This window comes from Micromesistius poutassou, assembly GCF_964030765.1.
Source record: "Micromesistius poutassou genome assembly, chromosome: 16".
Taxonomy (NCBI): Eukaryota; Metazoa; Chordata; class Actinopteri; order Gadiformes; family Gadidae; genus Micromesistius; species Micromesistius poutassou.
In genome coordinates this window covers 2,565,425-2,588,976 of record NC_140286.1, presented here as the reverse complement: position 1 = coordinate 2,588,976, position 23,552 = coordinate 2,565,425, and the positions used below count along the sequence as shown (strand labels likewise).

The 23,552-nt window shown below is 41.3% G+C and overlaps 3 protein-coding genes and 1 pseudogene across 7 annotated transcripts in view; 2 read left to right on the top strand and 2 right to left on the bottom strand.

Annotated features, from left to right (window-relative positions):
* Positions 1 to 306, top strand: part of LOC311360533 (erythroferrone) — a 7,182-nt gene extending 6,876 nt beyond the window's left edge. Inside the window, exon 9 of the mRNA XM_084480616.1 lies at positions 1 to 306. This exon is cut by the window's left edge and continues 413 nt beyond it. The gene's annotated coding sequence lies outside the window, so the exon portion shown is untranslated.
* Positions 307 to 2,153: 1,847 nt separating this feature from the next.
* On the bottom strand, positions 2,154 to 18,761 carry LOC311360534 (dual specificity protein phosphatase 18). 2 transcript variants are annotated; one of them, XM_084480618.1, is made up of 2 exons: positions 17,508 to 18,761; positions 2,154 to 2,865 (listed from the first exon to the last, which is right to left on the bottom strand). In XM_084480618.1, the coding sequence occupies exon 2, from the start codon at positions 2,859 to 2,861 to the stop codon at positions 2,193 to 2,195; it is 669 nt and encodes a 222-aa protein (XP_084336744.1). In that variant the 5' UTR covers positions 2,862 to 2,865; positions 17,508 to 18,761; the 3' UTR covers positions 2,154 to 2,192. The 2 variants fall into 2 exon arrangements, with proteins under 2 accessions (XP_084336744.1, XP_084336743.1); XM_084480617.1 differs by lacking the exon at positions 17,508 to 18,761 and adding an exon at positions 3,607 to 3,633.
* Positions 14,206 to 16,118, bottom strand: LOC311360468 (5-beta-cholestane-3-alpha,7-alpha-diol 12-alpha-hydroxylase pseudogene; annotated as a pseudogene). Its single transcript has one exon. The product of its transcript is annotated as a 5-beta-cholestane-3-alpha,7-alpha-diol 12-alpha-hydroxylase pseudogene (transcript).
* Positions 17,293 to 23,468, top strand: higd1a (HIG1 hypoxia inducible domain family, member 1A). Of its 3 annotated transcripts, none has more exons than XM_084480620.1 (5): positions 17,293 to 17,411; positions 20,519 to 20,695; positions 21,004 to 21,089; positions 21,459 to 21,593; positions 22,510 to 23,468. In XM_084480620.1, exons 3-5 carry the CDS (start codon positions 21,017 to 21,019, stop codon positions 22,581 to 22,583), a joined length of 282 nt encoding a protein of 93 aa, XP_084336746.1. In that variant the 5' UTR covers positions 17,293 to 17,411; positions 20,519 to 20,695; positions 21,004 to 21,016; the 3' UTR covers positions 22,584 to 23,468. The 3 variants fall into 3 exon arrangements, with proteins under 3 accessions (XP_084336746.1, XP_084336745.1, XP_084336747.1); XM_084480619.1 differs by having other exon boundaries at positions 17,308 to 17,411; positions 20,621 to 20,695; positions 21,008 to 21,089; XM_084480621.1 differs by having other exon boundaries at positions 17,314 to 17,411; positions 20,621 to 20,695.
* Positions 23,469 to 23,552: the final 84 nt, after the last annotated feature.

Genomic DNA, 23,552 nt, shown 5'->3' with positions numbered 1-23,552 from the left:
CAACATCAACGTTACAGTACTGACACCCTTCTAATAGAGAACGCTGTTCTCTGGAAGCCCATAGCAGCCTAACCGGGCTAATCGACCAATCAGCGCTCAGAGGAACCCAAACCCAGCCATGCTGATTGGACTATGCGTGTGTGAGGTCACAGAGCGTATATGGGATAATGTGTGACGCGAAAAAGAAAATTTGTTCAACTGGCTGTGGCATCTGATTTGCTGTTCCTTCCGATGACATCATGTATTTTAAAAGTATTTATTCCTGTTTGGCTGTTTTCAATAAAGTTTTTCTATTTTATTAAAGAATATTTCTGCTCAGATTTAATCTTTGGTCAGTGGTCAGAATGTTTTGTTTCCTAGTAGCAAATGGATGAACACATCGTGAAGAGTAACTTTCATATTTGGCAACGTTTCTGTTTTCATAGAGAGAGAGAGAGAGAGAGAGAGAGAGAGAGAGAGAGAGAGAGAGAGAGAGAGAGAGAGAGAGAGAGAGAGAGAGAAGTAGAGACATGGAGAGGCAGAAACAGACAGGTAGAGAGAAGAGAGAGAGAAAGATGGAGAGATGTAGAGAGAGAGAGAGGGAGAGACAGAGACAGCGAGAGAGAGAGAAGTAGAGAGACAGAGACAGGGAGAAGTTGAGAGAGACAGAAAGAGAAAGAGGTAGCGATAGTTACAGAGAAAGAGAGATGTAGAGAGACAGAGACAGGTTGAGAAAGAGAAACAGATATGTAGAGACAGTTAAGAAGAGAGATAGACACACACACACACACACACACACACACACAGTGGTAGAGGTCGAGGGACAGAGAGAGAAAGGTAGAGAGACAGAGAGACAGAGAGAGAGGTAGAGAGACATAGAGAAAGATGTAGAGACAAAGAGAGTGAGGTAGAGAGACATACAGAGAGAACAGCTCTCTCTCTGTGTTCTCCCTGCTTCAAAGCGTCTCAGCACAGACTCAACACTCATGAGGTGATGTCATCTTTCCCATAACGTGGCGCCTGGGGCCTGGCGGCTGGCCACACCCACACACACACACACACTCTCTCTCCCACACAAACACACACTCTCACACCCACACACACACACACACACAAACACACACACACACTCTCTCTCTCTCTCTCTCTCTCTCACTCACACATAGTGAAAGTTATTAGGTATAATGTCAGTAGACTTTAAGCCAATACACTGTGGTGAAATGGTATTGTGTATTTAGGGTTCATTTTAGAGTGTATTAGTGTGTATATGATTGTAGGCTACAGTAGTGTGTGTGTGTGTGTGTGTGTGTGTGTGTTTGTGTAAAATCAACAGCCATGGTGTTTCAAATCACAGGACAACCTGTATTGTTAAAACACTGGACACATCAGGAGATGAACTGACCAGTATATTGAGTTCTTTATTTGAATATGACTTGACTATGACTGAATATTTAGGCCGTTTGCTACACACAAGACAGAAACAGCAGCATTTATACTAAACAACCCAAAACGTAACAACACGATTATTTGTGCGTATGTTCTGAACCATGGGTCGAATCTTTAGACCTGTTAATAAGGAGTTAGAAAAGTGGGCCGAAATTTGGACAACAGTTGAAAGCCAGCTGAACCATCCCGCTGTATCTGGTGCCCCCGTGTGGCAAAACGGCAGCACTGCAAGCGGTCACTCCCATGGGGTTTGCAAGACGATAATAATACTCTATAACTTTGGTAGGGGTATAGGTATTTTTTTACTACATTTCTATTGCTAGATTTATTCAGCAAATTTGCTTTCAACCAAAATTACACTGCTATGTGCTGCATGAACATCACTAATGAAGCATTTCAAACTTCACGTCATATCCCCTACATTCATATTTTCTAGAAGGAAAAGTTACAATGAAGACAGATTAACCGGCACAGTCAGTAAACCGGCAGAAAACATGGTATCAATTTTTTTTCTCTCTGGCCTTGGACAGCCTCTGCATGGTGCTCTGCACCGCTCTGCAAAGGCTGGCTGTTATTCTGTGTCGCCCCGACGACGCTGTCGCCGCTGGCTACCTTCCTCCGAGTGTGTAGGACCTCCCCTCCCACACAACCCCTCCCCGCAGACCCATACCACGTGTTCCCTTGGAATCCACCGGAACACGACCACGAGTCCTTGTCCGGACTTGAGCCCCGGGCTCCCAGCCCCGGGCCTCAGGTGTTGAACAGGTTCATAACGTCGTTATGAACCTGTTCAACACCTGAGGGTTCCTAGCGCCGCCGCCGCCGCGTGTCAACTTGCTAGCGTCCGTCCTCCACTGCGGTCTGGACAAAACCGGCCCGGCCCGAGGCGGCCCGTAGGTCGGCCCCGCCGTCCGCTGCGACCGCGTCGACCTCGGGGTGGCCGGCGTCGTCGCCGTCGGCGGCGGCGGCGGAGCCCTGTCGTCCAGCGGCGCCAGCACCCTCACCGTGTTCTCCCCGTACAGCCGGCGCTCGTAGCGCAGCAGCTGCTCCCAGAAGCCCGCGTTGAGGCGCACGCACGGCCGGCTCTCGCGCACCCAGGCGTGCGCCCGCCGCAGCGTGGCGCCGCGGTAGCGCATCAGGTAGGCCATGACCAGCGCCGGCGAGCGGCTCATGCCCGCCACGCAGTGCACCAGCGTGCCGCCCGTCTTGTTGCCGTGGATGCGCTCAGCCACGCGCTCAAAGTGGTCGGCCAGCCGGGCGGTGGGCAGGTCGCAGACGGCCACGCGGACGCACTCCACGCCCGGGTAGGCGGCGCACGGGTGCGTGACCGTGGCGTTGACGATGAGCGTGATGCACTTGCGGCGGAGCAGCGGCTGGTTCAGGGGCCCGTCGGCGCCGCTCAGGAACAGCGTGGGGGTGATCTCCGAGAGGGACATCACGCTGGTGGGGGTGGGGGGGGGACACACATACGTTTAGATACTCATGTTTAGGCTTCTTTTTGTGCTGCTCCTTGGGGTTAAAGTTCCAGGAGGTCAAGGTTCAGGAAAAATAACAGAAGATACATTTCTCGCGCTCTATGAGTTACGCCTGACGCGCTCCTCGTCCCAGGAAACAACAAACTCAACTTTAGCAACAACATTCGAGACATACAACAGACATTCGACATACAACACCCCAAAGCGACCTTTAACCCCCGCTGTGGTGACGTCATCCCGCCCCGGGACACAACAGGACCACACTCTGGGTGGGTCTCTGTTGGTGTCACATGGCCAGAGGAGGGCGGTACCAGCCCAGAGCTCCACAGAGCTCCACTGAGGACCGCTGCCGGTCAGCTCTTACGGTGGGACAGAGCCGGCACATTTAAACAGGGAACTCCTGTCCACACAGGCTCCTCAACTTTCAGTTTCAGACCGAGAACCGAGAGGTTGGGCATACAGAGAACAAGAAGACACGCAACCAGCCAGAAAAACAAGCATACTCTATGTGATGAAATGAGCAGCTATAGTTAAAAAGACCGATATGGACTATTGGACGTGTACGCATAGATACAAGTGTGTGTGTGTCTGTTTTTTATGTGTCTGTGTGTGTATGTGTGTGGGCGTGCGTGTGTCTCTGTGTGCGTGTGCGTGTGCGTGTGTGTGTGTGTGTGTGTGTGTGTGGATGTCTGTTAGTGTATGTTACCTGGTCGGTAGAGTCCTCCAGGGTGTGAGTGAATGAAAGTCTCGAGACCAGTAGCCTCACCCCCCTAGCCATTCCCAAACATGGCTGTCCGGTTCTTGTTGCCAACCCATCACAAGCCATGTTAATTTTAGCGGCAGAGCACAGCAGCTGGGCTTCAGGCGGTAATGTAGTATAGGGTTTCTGTGGTCCTGGCACACACCAGATGACACGTGATTGTGCACCCTCTAGTGGCGAAAGCTAACATAAACACATGACATCTTCCTGAGACAGACCCCTGGGGCCTCTATGAATAGTCTTTTTTTCCATTCACTTTCCTAAGGAGATGACCTGGATGTACTTGGAGGAAAGGTGGTTCGAATTCTAAAAATGCTTAGGAAAGGAGCCTCGATGCATCCTTTAAGCATCCTTTAGCATAGGTTACTCCTGACCAACCTTTACGAAAGGAAAGGAGATATTGGAATCCCATAATCCTTTACGGTGGCAATATTAAAAAAACAGGCCACCGACAGTTTGATATGCCCGGCTCGTGGACGGCTTACCGCCCGAGACGCGAAATCGAGGGCGGTAACCTTCCATGAGCTGGGCATATCAAACAGTTTATTGCCCTGCCTTGAGGTGATTATCCCGTTTATTCTACTTCTTGCTTGCCAACATTAATAAAACAATTCAAATACTTTAATAATTATGCTTTTTCTTATTCGTATTGAATGCTTATTAAATGTATACTCCGTTTGAGTTCATCTCCCTCAAAAAGTAGTCCCTTTAGAACTACGGTGAATAACGTTAGCTCAGCTGTAGCTAATTTGTTTCTTTAGCAACCACACAAGGCTGCATCTGATCACTAGTTTAATAACGTAGTTGCTACATTGTATCTCGCTTGCGAAACTATGTATCGCCTGACCCTTGGATAAATTTCTGACACATTTTAAAAACTTTTTTAAACAAGGTTTATTTTTACAATGGACCTCATGTTTGAAATTTCTGTGATAGAAAAAAAGTACAAGCTGCGTATTTATCTACTATTTGATGTAAGTACAACCGACAAGTCAGTGGGCAACCTGCCGGGTTAATGCCCTCCTCCCAACCAATCAGAATCAAGCATTCTTAAACGAAGTAGAATAATTGATAATAATGGATAGGCCTACCAATTCCAGAAACATAATTATTTGAATCAAAATTAATTAATTTATTGCTGTTTAGTAAGCACACAATACACCATAAGAAAATAAAATGCTGACTTCACATTTAAGACAGACTACTGGGGGCAGTTAATTTTAACATAGGTTGTGCCGTGTTCTTTGGAAAATCAGGATCAGAGTCATGATCGCTTTTAATTCACTTTATTTGATTAAAGGTCCGGTATAATGTATATGACGCAAAAGGAGGGGAATTGTACGAGCATGCGTGGAGATACACTTAGTAAGGCATCCGATAAATGCGTTACCTGGAGCGTTCTGACCCCTTGAACTGTATGTTGTGACTTTATGAATGGGTTGGCGTGGCCTCTGTAATGCGCTCTGATTAGCTAAGCATAGTGCTGAGCTCCCGCCTTTTGGATATCCGTATGTGTGCTCGGTGCTGGTCCCTTGTGGCTATGTGTAGGTATTACAACTTGGTTTCCGGCTTGATCCTGGCCTCTCGTGGCTATGTGTAGGCATTACGCTTGTTTTCGTGGCCTGGGTCTCTGGGCTTCTCAGACATCTGGCCTGATAATGTCACAAGAATTGATACGTGTATGAATGGCTCTACACATGAACGAGTTCTTCCCTAGTCGCCAAGTACATGTCCGGCCTGATGCATGCTAGAATATGCTACAATGCTAAAATACGCTACAGTTGAGCCTCGTTTTTTTCCACATATGAATTGGGATTCAAGTGGCCTCAAATATTCCCGTTGGACTGCTTTTATAAGGAGCAATCAATGGAAGACTTTTGCGACAATAAGAATATTGATAATTATGGCCAATGATTCAATGATTATAGTGTGGGGTCTACACACACACACACACACACACACACACACACACACACACACACACACCTGATAGTGATTTCAGCTACTCCATTTACAGTTGCTCTAGGTCATATTGGAGCAGTGTTAAGAGAAAGCAGAAAAGAAGAACAGAATATTCTTCAAGATTTTGAAACTGAACAACCATGGCTATCACGGCTATGTCTACTTTCTTACAAATTACACTCAAGCTTTAGCTCTCGAATCTTAGCTCCTACAGCACTCTTAAAATATAGAACCTGTATATTAGTGATGGTGATTCATTTGTAAACCAATTCCCAACCAAAAAGAGACAAGGAATGTGTGATTTGTCTCGAGTTTGAAGGTTGTTGTTTTGTCGTTTTTTGCCGTTGTATCCAAAGAGGGACATCCATCCGGACAATGCAAAGCAGATATTTGTGTATTTCTTTTTGCATTGTCATGGTGAGACATCCCGTCTCGGCGGTGTCTGAGCAGGAGATCATTATCAAGGTCAAGCTCAAACAGTGTAGAAGATCCAATTTGTATTGATCGCCCTTGCAAAGAATAGATAGATTGATAGATAGAAACGTGGATTTATTATCCGCCTTTGTTGAAGCAGATCAGTGGACCATCGGCTCAATCACCATTGTGTTACCTCATTGGGCGATAGGTAGGGATATTTATTTACATGAAAATCTTCAATATTGCCACTTTGCAGCGTGTAGAATTTAGACACAACTAGTGAAGTTGCAGATAGAGGCCAAATTAATAAACTACGGTGGCCGGACACCTGAACTGGTCTATATGTGTGTAGGGTGCCAGTAGGTATTTCCGTTTTGTAAATAGGTTACATAAATTTGAATAGCACCAAGGTCAATTTCGGTCAGCTTTCGCCTGTAAATAAATCTGTTTAACCAATCACAGTCAGGTATAGTTCATCATTTACTTTCCTCAACACATTCCTCTTATGCATCCATATTGGAGATCTGCATTCATAGACCTGAACCTAATAATCACATCTATTATTGGTATTGATCATTTATCTCGATGTGGAGCTCTGTCCGGCCAGTGGTTGATTTTGATGTCTGAGGTCCGAGATACGGTTAAGCTTCTAGGACCCTTAGGCCCTGCCACACTCACCTGACAACTGGAATGGGGTAATTTTTGGGATTATTGTTGAACTACTATGTGTTCACCCGGCTATGAACTGAAACTTGATAAATCATATTATCAATGTATAACATATCTTGCCTTTTCTCTCTATAGTGTAACACTATATAGTACCATTGATACACTTATTAACACTAACCATCATGAAACGTATAGCAATACTAACCCACTCTATATATATCTCTCTCTCTTCCCCCTTACCTCACTTGTGAGGTAAACCATTACCAGTCATCAGCCATCCTTGTATTTGGCCCTCATCGCACCTGAAGTCCCATCCCTATGACTGCCCTACCATTGCCTGTTGCTGTCCCCTTGACCGGATTCCTGGCCTGCGCTGCCTAGCGATCCACTACTGCCCTATGACAATTCCTAATCCCTACGACAATTCATCCCTACACTAGACTATTTGAACTTTCTGACAGTAAATGGGATTCATGCATTATCATACTGGTTAGGCATCCCACCTCTTTGTAACATACACCCCAGGTGGCTCTAAACACCATGTTCTATTCTCTACACCTAACTAACCTATTCATTTATCATGTATACAAACCTTACTGCCCTGTAACTGACCCTAGGCAGATGGGTCAGGCCCTTGAGTTGTGGATCTGCTCAAGGTTTCTTCCTACATGTATCTCCAATTCTAGGGAGTTTTTCCTCGCCCCTGTTACTCATGGGCTCTCTCTGAATGTTCAATACTCTGTAAAGCGCCGTGAGACGTGTAATGTTTTGGCGCTCTATAAATAAAATTTAATTGACTGTTAACTTGAATGTTAACTAACTTAACCCGGCCCCATTCGTCTTTGTAAGGAAATGTTCTATTTTGTCAAATTTTAGGCAAAGTATAAGACAATACTTTCTTAACAGTATAATTGGAACCATGAATAAGTCGTCCAAGTAACAATATTCAAATACTAACATTGTTGGGTAAGACAGAATTTGGTTTTATTCTGAATCCAGTGAAACAGATTGGTGGTTTTAGCTGATATAAAAACTTTCAGGTGTTTATTTATGTTTAAGTATTTGGCAGACGCTTTTATCCAAAGCGACATACATAAAAAATACATATAAAACAATCACTGTAAATCATAATCAGAATGTAATACAAAATATCAATACAAAGTGTCAAGACAGAATAAACTCTGCTGCTGCAGCAACAGAGATACAGTCTATAAGTCCCTAAGATATATAGATATCTAATGTATTCATACATTGTTTATGTAGGATATACGTATATGTATATATATAACCTAATCATATTGTTTCTTCTACTTAAAAATAGCTGACAGTTTTTTTCCCCTTCTCGGGATTATATTCCCAGTTTTGATCTCGGACGTCTGGTCACTTATAGCATATAAGAATATTCTATTACTGTTAAGCCAACTATGAATAATAAAACACGCCAAAACATGTGTCCTTTATCATAGCTACACGTATGACAAAAAACCGCCTGAAAATCAGTGGTATTCAGTGAGGTAAGATTAAAGCCGTTTCTCAATTCGCGTTCTCATGTGTTCTCGTGTACTTGCGTTCTCGATAAACGTCATCAGTGGTAGCCCAAGCACTGTTCCAATTCCAAGTACGCGAGTACGTGAAAAACGCGTCGTAAAACCCGGAAGTGTTCTCGATGCGTTCTCGATGAGGCCGTTCTACCGAGGATGCATCGGAGGTGACTCGTGTGGACTTGGGACCGTTAAATATCCCAGAATGCATCATCGAGTCCGCTGCTGTTCCAATTGCAGGTGCGTACTCGCGTTCTCGGAAGTCTGTACTTGAAAGTCCGGACTTGCCAAGTACGTACTTCCAAGTCTGCGAGAACGTAGTCCGCGTACTTGGTATTGAGAAACGGCTTAATTAAATGCGCTGACAGTTCATTGCTCCTGCCAAATTAATTACACTGAGTGGAGCGGATCACCACTCCAAGATGGCGGCCCCGCGTCTCGTCAGCGCCAGTAGGCAGTAGCGGTCGATGCTGCGTCTACTTATAAGATGTCTATGGGTAGAACGGCCTCATCGAGAACACTTCCGGGTTTTACGACAGTACTCGCGTGCTCGCGTACTTGGAATTTGGAACAGTACTTAGGCTACCACTGATGACGTTCCACGAGAACGCAAGTACGTGAGTACACACGAGAATGCGAATTGAGAAACGGCTTATATAGACGCGCAGTCGCGCAGTATTCTAGTTCGTTTCACCACGTAACATGGAGCAAGTGTGCGTTCTTGACCAAGTGAGTCATTCTTTGATATTTATATTGGTATTTTGTATATACAAATGGTAAAAAAAAAGTTCCACCTGTTCAAGCGTTGCGCAACTTTACTGTGCATTCACGTCGCAGCCGCGATTGCATTCGGATCACGGCCATTGTAAATCATTTATTATTTCATTGTTGTAGCCAGTTCATTTATGTACTTATATTTGGTTGCATCTTGGTTACATTGCAGATACCACACACATTTGACATCGCAAATCCTGTTTGTACCTGAATCTACATAAAGACCCTGAAACCAATCTCTGCCTACGCTACTCCTCACAAGAGCCCTGCTGTGGATCGAGCAATCCACCCTTATCTCAGTTAACATTACAGCCTTCAATTCTCAATACGTACAGAAAGATTAAAGCCTAGTTTACTTTTAATTCCAGGGCTTAGATATCGTGTGGTTTATGTGTTTAGTGTGTGTGTGTGTGTGTGTATGGGTGTACATGCAAATTTATTTTTTACCGATTGCTTCAACTTTATAAAAAAAAAAGTTCATACTCCGCGTACCACTAGAGGGCGCTCGCGTACCCCCAGTGTTACGCACCACAGATTGAGAACCACTCAACACCAAAGTAACTCAACACCTTCACTCTCTGTCCCTGAAAACCTCAATCAAAGCCAGAAATCTAGGTGTTATCATGGATTCAGATTTACATTTCGACAGTCACATCAAATCAGTTACAAAATCTGCATATTATCACCTTAAAAACGTAGCAAGACTTAGAGGGCTCATGTCTACCGAAGACTTACAAAAACTTGTACATGCCTTTATCACTAGCAAGCTTGATTACTACAATGGTCTCCTTACAGGTCTCCCAAAAAAACTTTTTTTTTTAAAGTTCTAACAAAGACAAAAAAATTTGAACATATTACACCAATTCTTAAATCATTACATTGGCTCCCTGTATGTCAGAGAATTGATTTTAAATTCATGTTGCTAACCTATCAATCCCTACATGGTTTAGGGCCGAAATATTTAACTGATATGCTTCCACTACATAAGCCTTCTAGGACACTAAGATCTTCTGAGACCAATCTGTTAATTATCCCCAGAGTCAACACGAAACATGGGGAAGCAGGATTTAGTTACTATGCAACAAATAGCTGGAATAAACTCCCTGAGGATTTAAGACTTGCCCCAACTCTGACAGCTTTTAAAACAAGACTGAAGACTTTTATGTTTGCTTTAGCTTTCTGCTAAATGTTAAATCTACAATGCGTTTTTTTAACTTTGCCTTTATTTTCCATCTATTTTTTTATATTATTACTAACTTTGCCTTTATTTTCTATTTTTACCAGAGAGATACATGATCTGATACCAGAGAGACTGGGTTAGAGTCCTAGAATCTGGGTTGGAGTTCCAGAGAAAGGACCAAGTTCCTTATACAAATATAATAAATAAAGAAATATAGCCATTAGACATTAGGCCTGCGTGTCGGTCGGTCGAGGAGGACTCCCTCACCCTCTCTCTCGCTGTCTCGCTGTCGCTCTCTCTCTTGCCCGCTCTCTCTGCGTGTGTGTGATAAGTTATCATCTTTGCAGTAGGCTTGTCTTATATGGCCAATCTGTTTCAATTTGATGTGATAACACACCGAATCTTCGTTCATGCAGTTTTGCGCATGTTTAAAATGTTTGGCCTAACGGCAAATTGTCAGCTGTGACCGAAAGCGTTGAAACGTTCAATACATAAATAAAATGCCTTTAATAAATTCCACCTTTATGTCATAAATATAACATGCCTTTGATTAATGTTTGTATGATGCATCTAATCTAGGCCTATCTTATGTTAAATCAAATTGGCTTTGCCCGCCCGTTTTTTTCTGTGCTCACCCATATGGACATTTCTGGCTACGCCAAGTACCAAGTTCCTTTAGGTTGGGTCGGAGTCCCGACGTGGGTAAGGACCAAGTTCCTTTAGGTCGGGTCGGAGTCCCAACGTGGGTATCAGAGACTGTTCATCTTAAATACATTGCACTTTCTAAAATGCTTTTTTTTTTTTTTTTTTACTTTGCCTTTATTTTCTTTTCTTTTTTTGCCTTTATATCTATTTTACTTTTTTTTTTACTTATCTATTATTTTCTTTTATTGTATGACAATGTTTATATGTGAAGAATATAAACACATCAGCTTTCAGTCAACAATAGTAATTGATTATTGAACATGGCAGGATCAGTGCGCAAGAACACGCCATGGACCGTGACAGAGGTGGAGACGCTCCTGTGTGTAGCCCTGTCTGTTTATGTGTCGCGTGGTCACGTCAGGCCCCCAGGAGCATTGCCTACTTCCGCAATCCACCAGTACTCAGTGGCCAAGCCTGGTATTGCAGTTGTTTTAGCGGGCTATGGACGGTTCCCTCAATTCATGGGGCCCAGAAGTAGATATCCCCGTTCACTCCAATACAAGTTGGGAACAGGAATGTGTCTCTTTTTTTTCTAGACATCAATCAAAGGCTCATAATTATCTTTGGACCATGTACTAATAAAATGTTATTAGTTTTCTCTTTTCAAAACGCCACCTCAAGCGTTTTATTAGCCGTTTTATTTTTATTTTTTCTGCAGGAGAAGGAGGGGTTGGCAGCTGAAACGAGTCCTAGTGAAACAATGTTGTTTTTGGCCCGGCCTCCGAGAGGGCTCAGTGCATGGCTCTGTTAACTTCTAGTGTCCGAGGTTTTTCCTTTTACTTAACGTGAATGACGTTCATCGTTTTTAGGCAAAGTGGTGACTTTTTATCACTTAAAATCGCTGAGGGATTTGTAGACTGGTTCAGCTGTTGGATGCGTGCACTCTCACGTTCCTCTGCTTTTCCATCATTACAATACACCATTTATAGATCCATTTATTCAAAAGATCCAAAGACAAAGAACGTGTGCATTACGGTATCATGGTCAAAAACGAATATAAACATTTCAGTTGCGTTGGTATTTAATTTTCATTCGCTTGTTCAGCTATGTATGACAGTTAACAATGTTGGTGTATTACAATTCATTATGTGGGTAGGCTACTCCAACTTTGTTGCTGGTCGATATGTAACCATTTATTTTTATATAAATTATTAATTTTTCGTTAATAGTTAGTAAAAAAAAGAAGAGGCTGTTCTAGAAGACTTAGCAGCTAGTGTTCTGGTCCCTTCCGGTCAATCCAGTTTGTGATGCCAATTCATACCAAGTGTTCTACTTTTATTGAAAGTAGAACAGTTAAACTGTAACAAGGAAAGATATCAGGAAACCAGCCAGTAAAGTTTCAGACTTTTGAACTTTAACAAATTAAAACATAAGCCGGGCTGGCCTGCAGAACACCTGATTTTTCAGTCTTGGCACAATAATTTAATAGCCTTGCTTCTGTGATTCCTCCCATGAGCTTCAAGCGAATGTTGTTATCAGACAATGCCCATACATGGCTTCAATACCAAACAAACGTCGTCCTTGTTATTCTGGACAATTGTGCCACGTATCATTATCTAACTCATGGGTCAGCAACCTTTTCAACATGCAGTGCCAGTTGGACATTTTCTCGTTAATGAGTGTGCCTTAAGCAACAATATATTAAATATTAAGCTTAATTATGACACAGTGTGACGAATAACAGCACATATAACAACAGGCTGTAATATCCTCACATAGCCACAAGGGAACAGGACCAAATATATAAGCTGTATTAACCGCACATAGCCACAAGATGGCAGCACACATAATACACTAGGAGGCGGGTGCTCAACACTAGCCAATCAGAGCACATTACACGTCACAGAGGCCACGCCTGCCAAAGTACTATAGAATGCACACAAGCAGGAGAGGGCAGAAACTCTACAGGCAGCGTATCTATCAGATATCCAGCTAAGAGTCGCTCCACGCGTGAATTATACAATTCCTCTCCTTTTGCTTCATAGATAATAGACCAAAACCTAGACCAAATAAAGTGAGTTAAAAGCGATTCTGTTTCGGCGGCCTTTTCTGAAAAAGAACACAACAACAGCGACCAAAAACATTTCCAGAAGACCTGGAATTGTATTATTTCCATAAAGTTCACAATCATGCATCAACATTTTAAAGGTTTTTTTTGTTGTTATATTTGCAACATGGGCTTACAAATTATAATTACATATATCCCATCTTAAAATACTGCTTTCAGAAACTCAAAAACATATTTGCACTGTGAGAAATGTAAAAACAGGCATTATATGAGAATGATGGAAACATCCACATCAATATCTTTAAGACATGTACAGCTTTGCAAAAACCATGTGAAGGCCATGCATACAGGCCACTTGCAACAATCTTTTAAATATTATGTTTTCTATTACTCACAATATAGGTTTAAAAACGATTAATTGATCCCAATTCAGAACACTGCTTTCAGTAACTCATTTAAACATATTTGCACTGGGAGGAAATGCCCAAAACAGAATAAAGTGCAAAACAAATCAGTAGTAATGATTACGCTGCCGCATTGTAGCGGTGAAAAAAATAAATATATATATTTTTTAATTTATTTATTTTTGTGTGCCAATGTGTATTTTTGTGTGCCAAGTGTGCCAATGATTATGCGGCCACGTGCCAATGGTGGCACGCGTGCCTAGTGTTGCCGACCCCTGATCTAACTTATCCATGTCCTTGTCTGAACTTTCTCTACCCTTGTACCAGACACTGTCATGCACGTGCCACTATTAATCTTATTAATAGTTAGTTATTAACTATAGTTATTAACTATAGTTATTAGTTATTAACTATTAAGACTATTAATCTCGTAATCTGTCGCTGAACAAACCGTATGTATGCTTTGTCTACCTGAAATCACTGTGGGTGCTACTGCCATGTGTCAGCGGGACCACGGTGACACATGGCAGTAGCACCCACACTATACTGCTATATAAATGAAGTAAGCGGTGGAAGAAGTTTATTCTTCTGAATAGAGGATCAACTTTTTCCACCGCTAACTTCATTCATATAGCATATAAGGCAAGTTATTAATTATAATCCTTCTAAGGGCATAGTAAAATTATCCCACGATACTTACTGCAATATATTCCATTATTAAGATGTTTAAGATACTGTACTAGATTATGTGCCTTAAAAACATAACTTTAAAAAAGTGGTTGTGCAGGATGTCAGGGATCAGAGGTGGGCTCTCTTAAGCAGTGAGCAATACTACTCCTTACATTTCAACTGGTCTATAATCCACAGTAATGAAAGAAGCCAGGATTAGATAGTCAACTTTATTAGGAAATCAGATTTTTAAGATATATTTTATTATTCAGAGAATAATTGACAGAGAATAAGGGGTAAAAATGTGTGTTTGTGTGTGTGTATGTATTCTTTAACATTAATGAATGAACAGATGATTCTGCCATGAAGCAACCATTATATGTTTAAGATACTGTACTAGATTAGGTGCCTGAAAACATACACACATCACAACATACAACATACACAAGTTGGATGGAGGTTTCCATCCATAAACAAATTTAACTCAAGAGAGTGATGTGTGATTTAAAATTTAACAAAGTTTGAATCCATAACCATGGATTTAACTTGTGCGTGATTTGTGATTTAAAATCTGAGTCTGTATCTGAAACCAACATCTCTTGTGGGTTGCATGGCCCCAAAACCCCATCGCTTGAGATCAAGGTCAGGTATCTCATCATTAGGATTCTTAAGCTCAAAGTCAAAATATAATATCATGAAGAACACAAACTGCTTCATCTCATTTGTGGCAAAGAAACGGCCAGGGCACATACTGACACCAGCTCCCCAGGGCATTGTGTAGTACCTCAACTTCTTCCCATTCTTGTAAAAATCAGTTTTCTTGCTGCCATCTGGGTTAAGAAAGCGGTTGTATTTGAAAGAAAGTGGGTCAGGGTGGATTTCGGAATCAATTTGAACAGCAGTGTAAGGGAAGAGGGAAATTCTGTCGCCTTGTCGAATCTGATACGCACGACCATCAGACATCTTGAGGTTCATGTTTTCCATCACAGCTCTGGTGAGAACGGGTGCAGCAGTCAGTCGCAGGGTCTCCTCCAGAGCACTGTCGAGGATGGGAGTTTCCTTGAGCATGTCATAGGTCAGATTGACCATAGGGCCCCTGAGCCTCACTTCCTGCCCAGATTCCGTCACAACCTTGTCCACCTCCCCCCTCACAGCAGCCATGGCCTCTGGATTCTTCATGAGGTACAGGAGTAGCCAAAAGGCAGCAGGCCCTGTGTTTCCCTGGGACGCCCACAGTATTAGAAACATGTATCGGTCTTGCATGAACTCCTTCATTCCTAGTTTCTCTCTGGTCTGCTGCTGTTCATGCACCCAGCTGCTGGGATTGTCCTTATTCTTGAACACCTGCGATGACAAGGTTTTCCAAAACAGCCTCAGCAACTTCTTGACCTCAATCCTCTCTCTGGGGGAGAGGACCCCATAGGCCAGTTTGGGGAAGTATTGATCATATTTACGAAACTCTGTAAACAGTTCATCAGATTGTATTCTGTCCATCTCAAAGGATTTCTCAGTACTCCCAGCCTCCCTTAATGACACATTGCCGTACAGTGATAGGTACCCTGCCCTGAAAACAATATTATAACTGTACATGAAAAGTCCATCCTCAATCCAGGTGTTTTGGTCCCCACCTTTGCCTACTCTGTGGAGCATGAGATTCTGCAAATTTTTCATCATACTTTCTGTCAACAATACTAGTCCATTGCCCATCAGATGCTTGTTGTTGGAATCATGTGCAAATTTGCTTTCATTTTCCATTGGCTTGTAACCAAAAACTCTTTTCACCAGCTTCCTTGCAAAAGCATTGAAGTCCAATTTTGTGCGGGCCTCCTTGACAACCGCACCAAAAGATGAAGGATCCATGAGGAATGTGAAGTAATACCCACCGAGTTGTATCGTGAATATGTCCCCATGTTTTTGCTTCATCCGCTCTAAGAACTTTGCTGTGTCCCTGCGAAACTCCAACACGTGGCCCAACCAGGGAATTGGACCCCTATCTAACGGGGGTTCACCTGGCCTTTGCTTTCTGAATGCTCCTAAAAGGTAAAGCCCTCCAAATAGAGAGGCTAGACCAGCCAGCAGGATTGGCACCAGTAAACCCATTGCTCTCTGTCCCCTTTGAAGGTAAAGAAAATATGAGTCAGAGCACAAATTCCTCAGTGGTAGAATCCCCATGCTCCTCCTCTTGCCCTGTGAGTGGGGAGGGTTTTCCAAGGTCACAGTATCTGATGTCAATTCAGCTCTACCATTTGAAGAGTAAGAGACTTCAAGCTCTTTATTGGTGCATTGTTTTTCATGCTACTTCAAAATTGATTGATTGTTACTTCTACACAATATATTTTATTTTATCTATACAATATTATCAAAAGTGGCTACCATACTAACTTGCGGAAAAATGTTTATTGTGCGATAGGCTATAAAGCAGCTTCCTTCATTTGAGATATAAATTATATGCATACATATTGAAGCCAAAGCTGTTTGGATGAACATGTTTCATCAGGTCATGACAACCGATAAAAGCCTTGAGGCCATGGAGGGATTTCATAATTTAGTGTGAATGGGTTCTGGTATTTGATTTTCAGGTAGATGGGACTTTAGGCATACTTTGCGATGGGAGAAAGGATATAAGATATAGTTAATAACTGTTTATGGTAATCGTGTTCTTGAAATAGAAAAATTCACCGCAGTGCACATAAAGATTTTGTGAAGGGTGTTGATGACGATTTAGTGTTTACGTCAAGTCGAAGGTGCAAACATTGATTAAACTAACAAAATAATATACCAATTCCCCTTTACATTTGACCAACTCCCCCTTGACCATTTCACTCATAAAAGTGTGAACAAATAAAATGTTTAACAGAATATAAATGTATGAATTAATGTTACATCTGCATGCACGTTACTTTGACCCCCAACTCCATTATTATACTGTTGTGTTAGGCTCGTATTTAAAGGCTGCATTGAACATTTTATCACAATGTGAGTGATCTAATATGAACATGCAATGTTTACAAATGATTCTTATCTTGTCATTTTCTTTAGAAATGATGTCCCGGAATTAGTTGTGGTGTTGAAACCATGCATGATGCATGGTGAAATAAAGATAAACAAACAGTCCCACAGATCTCACTGCCTATCCCAGATAGTACTGCATGTACTGATTACACCTAGACGCAACTATGCTTTTGGCAGGGGAGGTATGTGTGCTAACCCTAACCCTGGTTATTGACTCAAACATGCACACACACTCTCACACACATGCACACCAGCGCCGTCGTATAGGGGGGAAAGGTTATGACAATTATAAGGGCCCACACACAGCCACAAGTCTGGACACCAGAAAAGACTAGAGAAGGAGGCCAGTAGTAGGAGCGGCAGAGCAGGGGCCCAGGATATCAAACACTTTTTTTTTCTTCCGAAGAATGGTGAGAGTCGTGTCATTTAAAAATCTAATCCCTTCAATGTCATCATTTATCACTGGTCCGCATCATAGACTGCATATAAAAGTGTTGTAGGCCTACCTTCAACTGGCTTTGACTCCTTGGGTTAAAAAAAAACAGAGTGCAGACTGGTTCGGAGTCGGCACCGCGCGCATCAACAGTCATTCAAAGCAGCGGTAGTAATCACACAACCGGACGGTGTAGAAAGTCCCATCAGTTAAAAATAGTAAATCCAATTTTCAAATCCATGTTAAAATCGGTAGGCTATAGAGCTAGTTAGCTTGCTAACGGTGCTAACGGTGTCAAATGTGATGTGTTCAGGTCGGCTCGGTAATATGAATATTAGGCAACGGTCTATAAAAGGTCATGCTATGTTCAAATGAGATTTACAGTGAACAAACAAGCCAATTTAAACTTTAATTGAGATTAGATGAGACTTGTTGTTGTTTTTGATGTAAAAAAGGAAACAAATTGGGTGTATTACACCAGGCACCGTCAAGAACACTGAAAAACAAGAACACTGAAAAACAAGAACATTTAAGGTGGCAATGAATGGGGTAGAGGGGCCCACACCGATATTCTTTCAGGGGGCCCAGAATTCCTAGCAACTGCCCTGATGCACATGCACATACACACACACACACACACACACACACACACACACACACACACACACACACACACACACACACACACACACACACGCCATGACATGCCACCAGGTGTGAACACACCAAGAGTCAAAGGTTTTAAACTAGCTCAGACAAGCCAATAGATATTTTGATGTGACATTAGGGCAGGAGTATTCAATAACAATTCAAAGAGGTCCAGTTAGAGAATATTATTTGTCGCGCAAAGGTCTGGGACATCCTCATCCCTAAATTGCGTTATTTTTCAGTGCCATATAACCTAGTTCAAAGTCAAAGTCAAGTCACAGTGAGCTTTGTTGTCAGACTGAACGTGCAAGTACATAGAGGACCGAAATCACGTTTCTCCATCCTCCAAATGTGCTATTAAAATATTAACCAAACAACATATAACATAATAACCTAATGGTGCAAAAATACAACAAACATATAACATAACATAATTATAGTTAGGGATGGGTCAGAATATTCGATTATTCGATTATTCGTTCCCGAGGATCAAAGTCGATTTTTAACATTTGGGCCGTTAACATTTTTTCCCATTCAAATAAACAAAAATTAACGGACGGAACTAATGTTGGTTCTGTAGCACTATTACAACACAAACACTGATCACTGTTAAAGTTTTTTTTTTGTGTTTAATATATTAAGTGATTTCTTGCCGATGATCCATGGCTGCCTTTGTGAATGTCGGCCAGCAGCGGTTCTAAGTTCGAAAGTTGTTGAGGGGGGGGGGGCGCGATCGCAGTCTAATGGAGTTGTTGATGGTGGGGAGGGGGGGGGGCGATCGCGGTCTAACGGAGTTGTTGACGGGGGGGGGGGGGGGGGCGCGCAATCGCGGTCTGATGGAATTGTTGGGGGGGGGAGTATGATCGATAATAGCAAATGCACGGATCTTTTTTTTTCGTTTGCTCGTGCCGCCCCCCCCCGTAATGCCGCCCCGGGCGGCTGCCCGTATCGCCCGTAGCTAAAACCGCCACTGATGTCGGCACACATTGAATAATCGATTATTCGTTCATACCACCGATTATTCGACCATGAAAAATTTTAGTTATTCACATCCCTAATTATAGTGCAATAAGTCAACAAAAATATTGTTGTATATATATATATATAAAAGCTGAATGAAATTAAATAAAGAAAGTACAATTCATTCATATTTCAACAATACTTATTGTCATGTTTTTGCATTGAACAGGAGGGACTATAAATAAATGTTATTTTCTCATTTCAAGTAAAATAAGCGTTAAAAAGATAGCTTAGCCAGAGCTTTTTAAAAAAATGCATCTAAAAATATATTTATAAAAGGCTGTTGCTAGAGTTCTACTTTTTCTTTTACTTTTTTTTTTGTTCTCTATATTTTACATCATCAACCCTTTGATCCCACTCCCCACACTTTCTCTGATTCAGTAGGGATCTTTAGCTTGTCCTGCCAGGATCTTAAATCTCAGGGCAATTCTCATTCACATGTACAGGTGCTCATTGGTGAGACTGGAGCAATATTTGGTTATCATGTTGAACGCTGCCTCACAGCTGTTTGTGTGGACCCGACCAAGTTCAACAACATGTACAAAAAGTTCTCGGTCGATTTGAGATATACTGGGTTGAACTGCCCGTGTGAAGGATGAACTGTGAATTTTGGATTAAATGCTATTTACACTTTCAACTTTTCTCAATTTAGTGCGCGCCTAACAAATGCAGTCTGTCAGTGTGATTGTGGTTAAGACTTTCCTAGAAATTCTGGTGGACCTTCTACTAGTGATACAGCGCCATCTATTGTTGAGAATAAGTAGGCTAGTAGGCCTAGATCCCGATTACTTATTTGACTTAATGATTGACCAATATAATTAAATAAATAAATCACGCAATCATCATTGATGTTTTTTTATGTAGCATTAAATTAAACAGATGAGGGGAAAATATTAAATAGACACTTTAAAGAGTGCATTTATAGTTGGATTTTCAAAACCATTAATAAACTGCTTTAAAAGGCGACATCTAGTTGTAGAAAGGCAACAATAGATAAATTGTAGTTTATGTGTTTGGGGTTAAGATTAGACAGTGATTGTATAGCTTATGTTTGAAAGGGGGGACATTATATTATCTAATCATTCGTTTTTGAGCATGACGACTATACGTTTCACACTGGTTCGACTTCTATGCAGCGATGCTTGAGCATTGTTTCAAATATGCAGGACATGATTGCGTATTAAAAATTCGTCCTCCATATTTTGTGATTATCAGATATTTTTCTGTTCTAAAAACACATTTGGTTATTTTATCTAACTCGACTGTCGTGTAAAAACGAGTGTATCCCAAATGCACATAAAGCTGGTAAAGTGAACAGCGCAACTGACACTTTAGCTATGTCCGTCTGCAAAAGAGAAATATATTAAAAGACAAAAAAAATAGGTTGTGTTATGTTTCTATATTGACAATGTACAGTTCAGAAATACGAAAGTCATCCAACATTTTGCCGACGTCACCGTTACGTGCCAAATACTCGTCGTATGACGACACCTCGGAAACTACTTCCGGTCTCTCTAGTGTGTTTCAGCGAGTCAAGATCACACACACCGGTGGAGTCCTTTGCCAGAGTTGCTCCTAACGAACTATTACAAGGTAACGACTTTCATATTTAACCTCATTTTATTTAAGGCCTCTGGTCTACCTGCTTACAAGCTTCCCGTCTAATGTGTGTGTTTAAATATGTTGTTTTTGACCTTCGTCTTCTTGGATGTGTTATGCATGGTGATTGTTGCGTTGTTACACAACGCAGATGTGGTCTATACCTGACCCTGTCCACCTCTGGCTTTTTAAATATCAGATGTTTTAATATTTGATGTGAGTCAATCCCAAGTATAACATCTACAATGAACTTGAGCCTCATTGAAAATTATGTCCTAAAATGTTGTTGTTTTTTCCTCCAGGAAGTTATTCAAAATGACAGACGCTGATAATTACAATGAATCCAAATTCATGCGGAAAGCGAAGGAGAATCCATTTGTCCCAATTGGTTAGTAGCCTAAACTATCAGTAATCATCTAAATACATAGAGGAATAGCTTGTTAATTACTACAAGTAATATAGTATAATGTAGTATTGTAAGCATTTACATTTACATTTAGGGCATATAGCAGACGCTTTTATCCAAAACGACTTACATTAAGAACATTTGTCAGTGCCAAGCACTTACAAAAAAATCTCAGGTTATATGAGCCTGTCCGAGCCTTCTTTTTTTCTTGGCAGTTCAAGAATAAGCTTGGTGAAATCCTTTTGTTTTTTTTATGCCAAATCATTTCCTCTTGGAAACTGATACTAGACAGACCTCAACGTGACCGTATCAATTACTGTAAAAATCTTTATTGTCCTTGCATCATTACAGGAATGGCTGGGTTCTTTGCCATAGTCGGGTACAGACTTTATAAAATGAAAAGTCGCGGGGACACCAAGATGTCCGTGCACCTGATCCACATGCGTGTAATGGCCCAGGGCTTCGTGGTGGGAGCCATGACTATCGGTATGGACCTTTTTGTTCACTATCACCACATCTTGAAATGTATCATGGTTTTGCTTTTTCATACCAATTATCTGACTGGCTTGTTCTATAGGGTAACTCCAAGGTTATTATTTTTCCCAATGCAATTTGTAAATGACCATAGATATGGCATGTATGCCATCATGCTTGTTAGTAGTCAATGACTGCTCTCAAGCGTGATGTGTGAAAAGCAGTTTTCAGCCCTGGTATGGTGGGTCTAATATAGTGCACTATGTAATTTATTATAAATGCAGTTTATATTTATTTTGATCAGCAGTTTGCTGCCATGACATCCAATACATGACGGGATGGTCTGAGTTAACCTGCCTCAGGTCTAATAAAGAAGCATGAAGGAAGGAGTGGTCATGTTTACAGTAACAATTTACAGATGGTCCTCAATTCATCAAAACACAAACAGGTTTTAACAAATTTGCATGATCATTCTTATCAAAACAAAGTAGCAACTGTTGTGAAGGAATGAAAACAATATATAAGGTGCAGGTTAACTAATTAACAACAGTCCATGTTACGTTAACTAATTAACAACAGTCCATGTTACGAGTGTCCACACTCCAGCAGGCCGATGGCCTGGGGGTAGAAGCGCCTAATGAGTCTGGTGGTCTGTGCTTGGTTGATCCGTTTATGCCTGCCAGATAAGAAGAAATATAAGTTTTGTTGTAGCATGGAGCCAAGTGTGTCTTAACCTCTCCCTACAATAGAACAGTAAAACCATCGTTATCATAGGATTGTTTTAATGTCTTAGTCATTTAATAGGTCCTAGATGTGGCAATTTACGTGTCTGGACCCACCCATAATCCCTTGTTCACATGTCACATGAAAAATGTCCTCTGTATCTTATTCAATGGTTTTGATTTATGCTTCCTCTTTTCTGCCTCAGGTGTCATTTACTCGATGTACAGAGATTTTGTGGTGAAGCCCAGAGAAGCACAAAAAGCCCTGGAACCCAAGTGAACTCTCCTGCTTATATTTATTGTATTATCCCTTTAATATTACCCCATATTAAAGTGTTTGGTAATATTTATTTTTATAGATATCATAAATTGTATACTGGTATGCACCTTCCACAGCTCACCTCTGCTGTAAATAGTCATGCTATACCATTATTTATGGAATTGATAGTGGCACCTATCAATCAAAGCCTATTTTATAAAATACGCTATTAGATATCCCCTCAGTATTCAGAAACAGCTTTTGGAAAACAGATGGTTTAATGCTCCTACCTGTGAATGTGTAACTACATGATCAGGTGTTCTCTATGACATGACTGCAATTTGCACATAGTCTGATCTTTGCTCACCAGCCAGTAATGAGCAGTATCCTGGCAAAGTTATATATTTTATGTTTTATTTTTATTTTTAAGTATTGTCAGAATTTTTGCCAAACGAAACACGGTTGCACGTGTGCTTTGGTTATTTTTTTGTCATTGAGGTGACAGTTGGGTCTCCTAAATTAAACCTTGGATGAGTAACCATGGCTGAAGGTACGAATCTCAAAGTACCAAACAAATCATTTACTTTTTTTTTTTTGGAATATTGAGTTGCATAGTCATAATAATGAAACGCGTGGATCATTATCAATTGTTAACCCTTTTAGTACTTTTCTACCTTTTCTTCCAAAAGGTGGCATGAGGTGGGTCCAATTTGTCTGTGTAAATTCCACACTTTTTCATTCACTTTAACTCCAATAATGCCAGAGCTTACAGAATTCTGTAATTCTGTAAAATATAATTTTCAGTTTCAACAGTGAATAATGGTGTTGTAGTAGTGGTGTTGTGTACACAATCTTGTCAAATTACTTCCATTTCACAATTGCATTCAAATAAAAAATATGTTATTTTCTGTGTGCTCTTCTTCCTTTATAGGTACATGACAATTATTCTAACAGAAAACATGAATTTACAGATTCTTTCATCCAAAGTGA

Bases quoted from the DNA above. Each gene is read 5' to 3' on its own strand.
- LOC311360534 (XM_084480618.1), bottom strand. From the start codon at position 2,861: ATGTCCCTCTCGGAGATCACCCCCACGCTGTTCCTGAGCGGCGCCGAC.
- higd1a (XM_084480619.1), top strand. The intron at 20,696-21,007 runs GTAACGACTTTC...TCCTCCAGGAAG, and splicing joins TCCTAACGAACTATTACAAG to TTATTCAAAATGACAGACGC. The intron at 21,090-21,458 runs GTTAGTAGCCTA...GCATCATTACAG, and splicing joins GAATCCATTTGTCCCAATTG to GAATGGCTGGGTTCTTTGCC.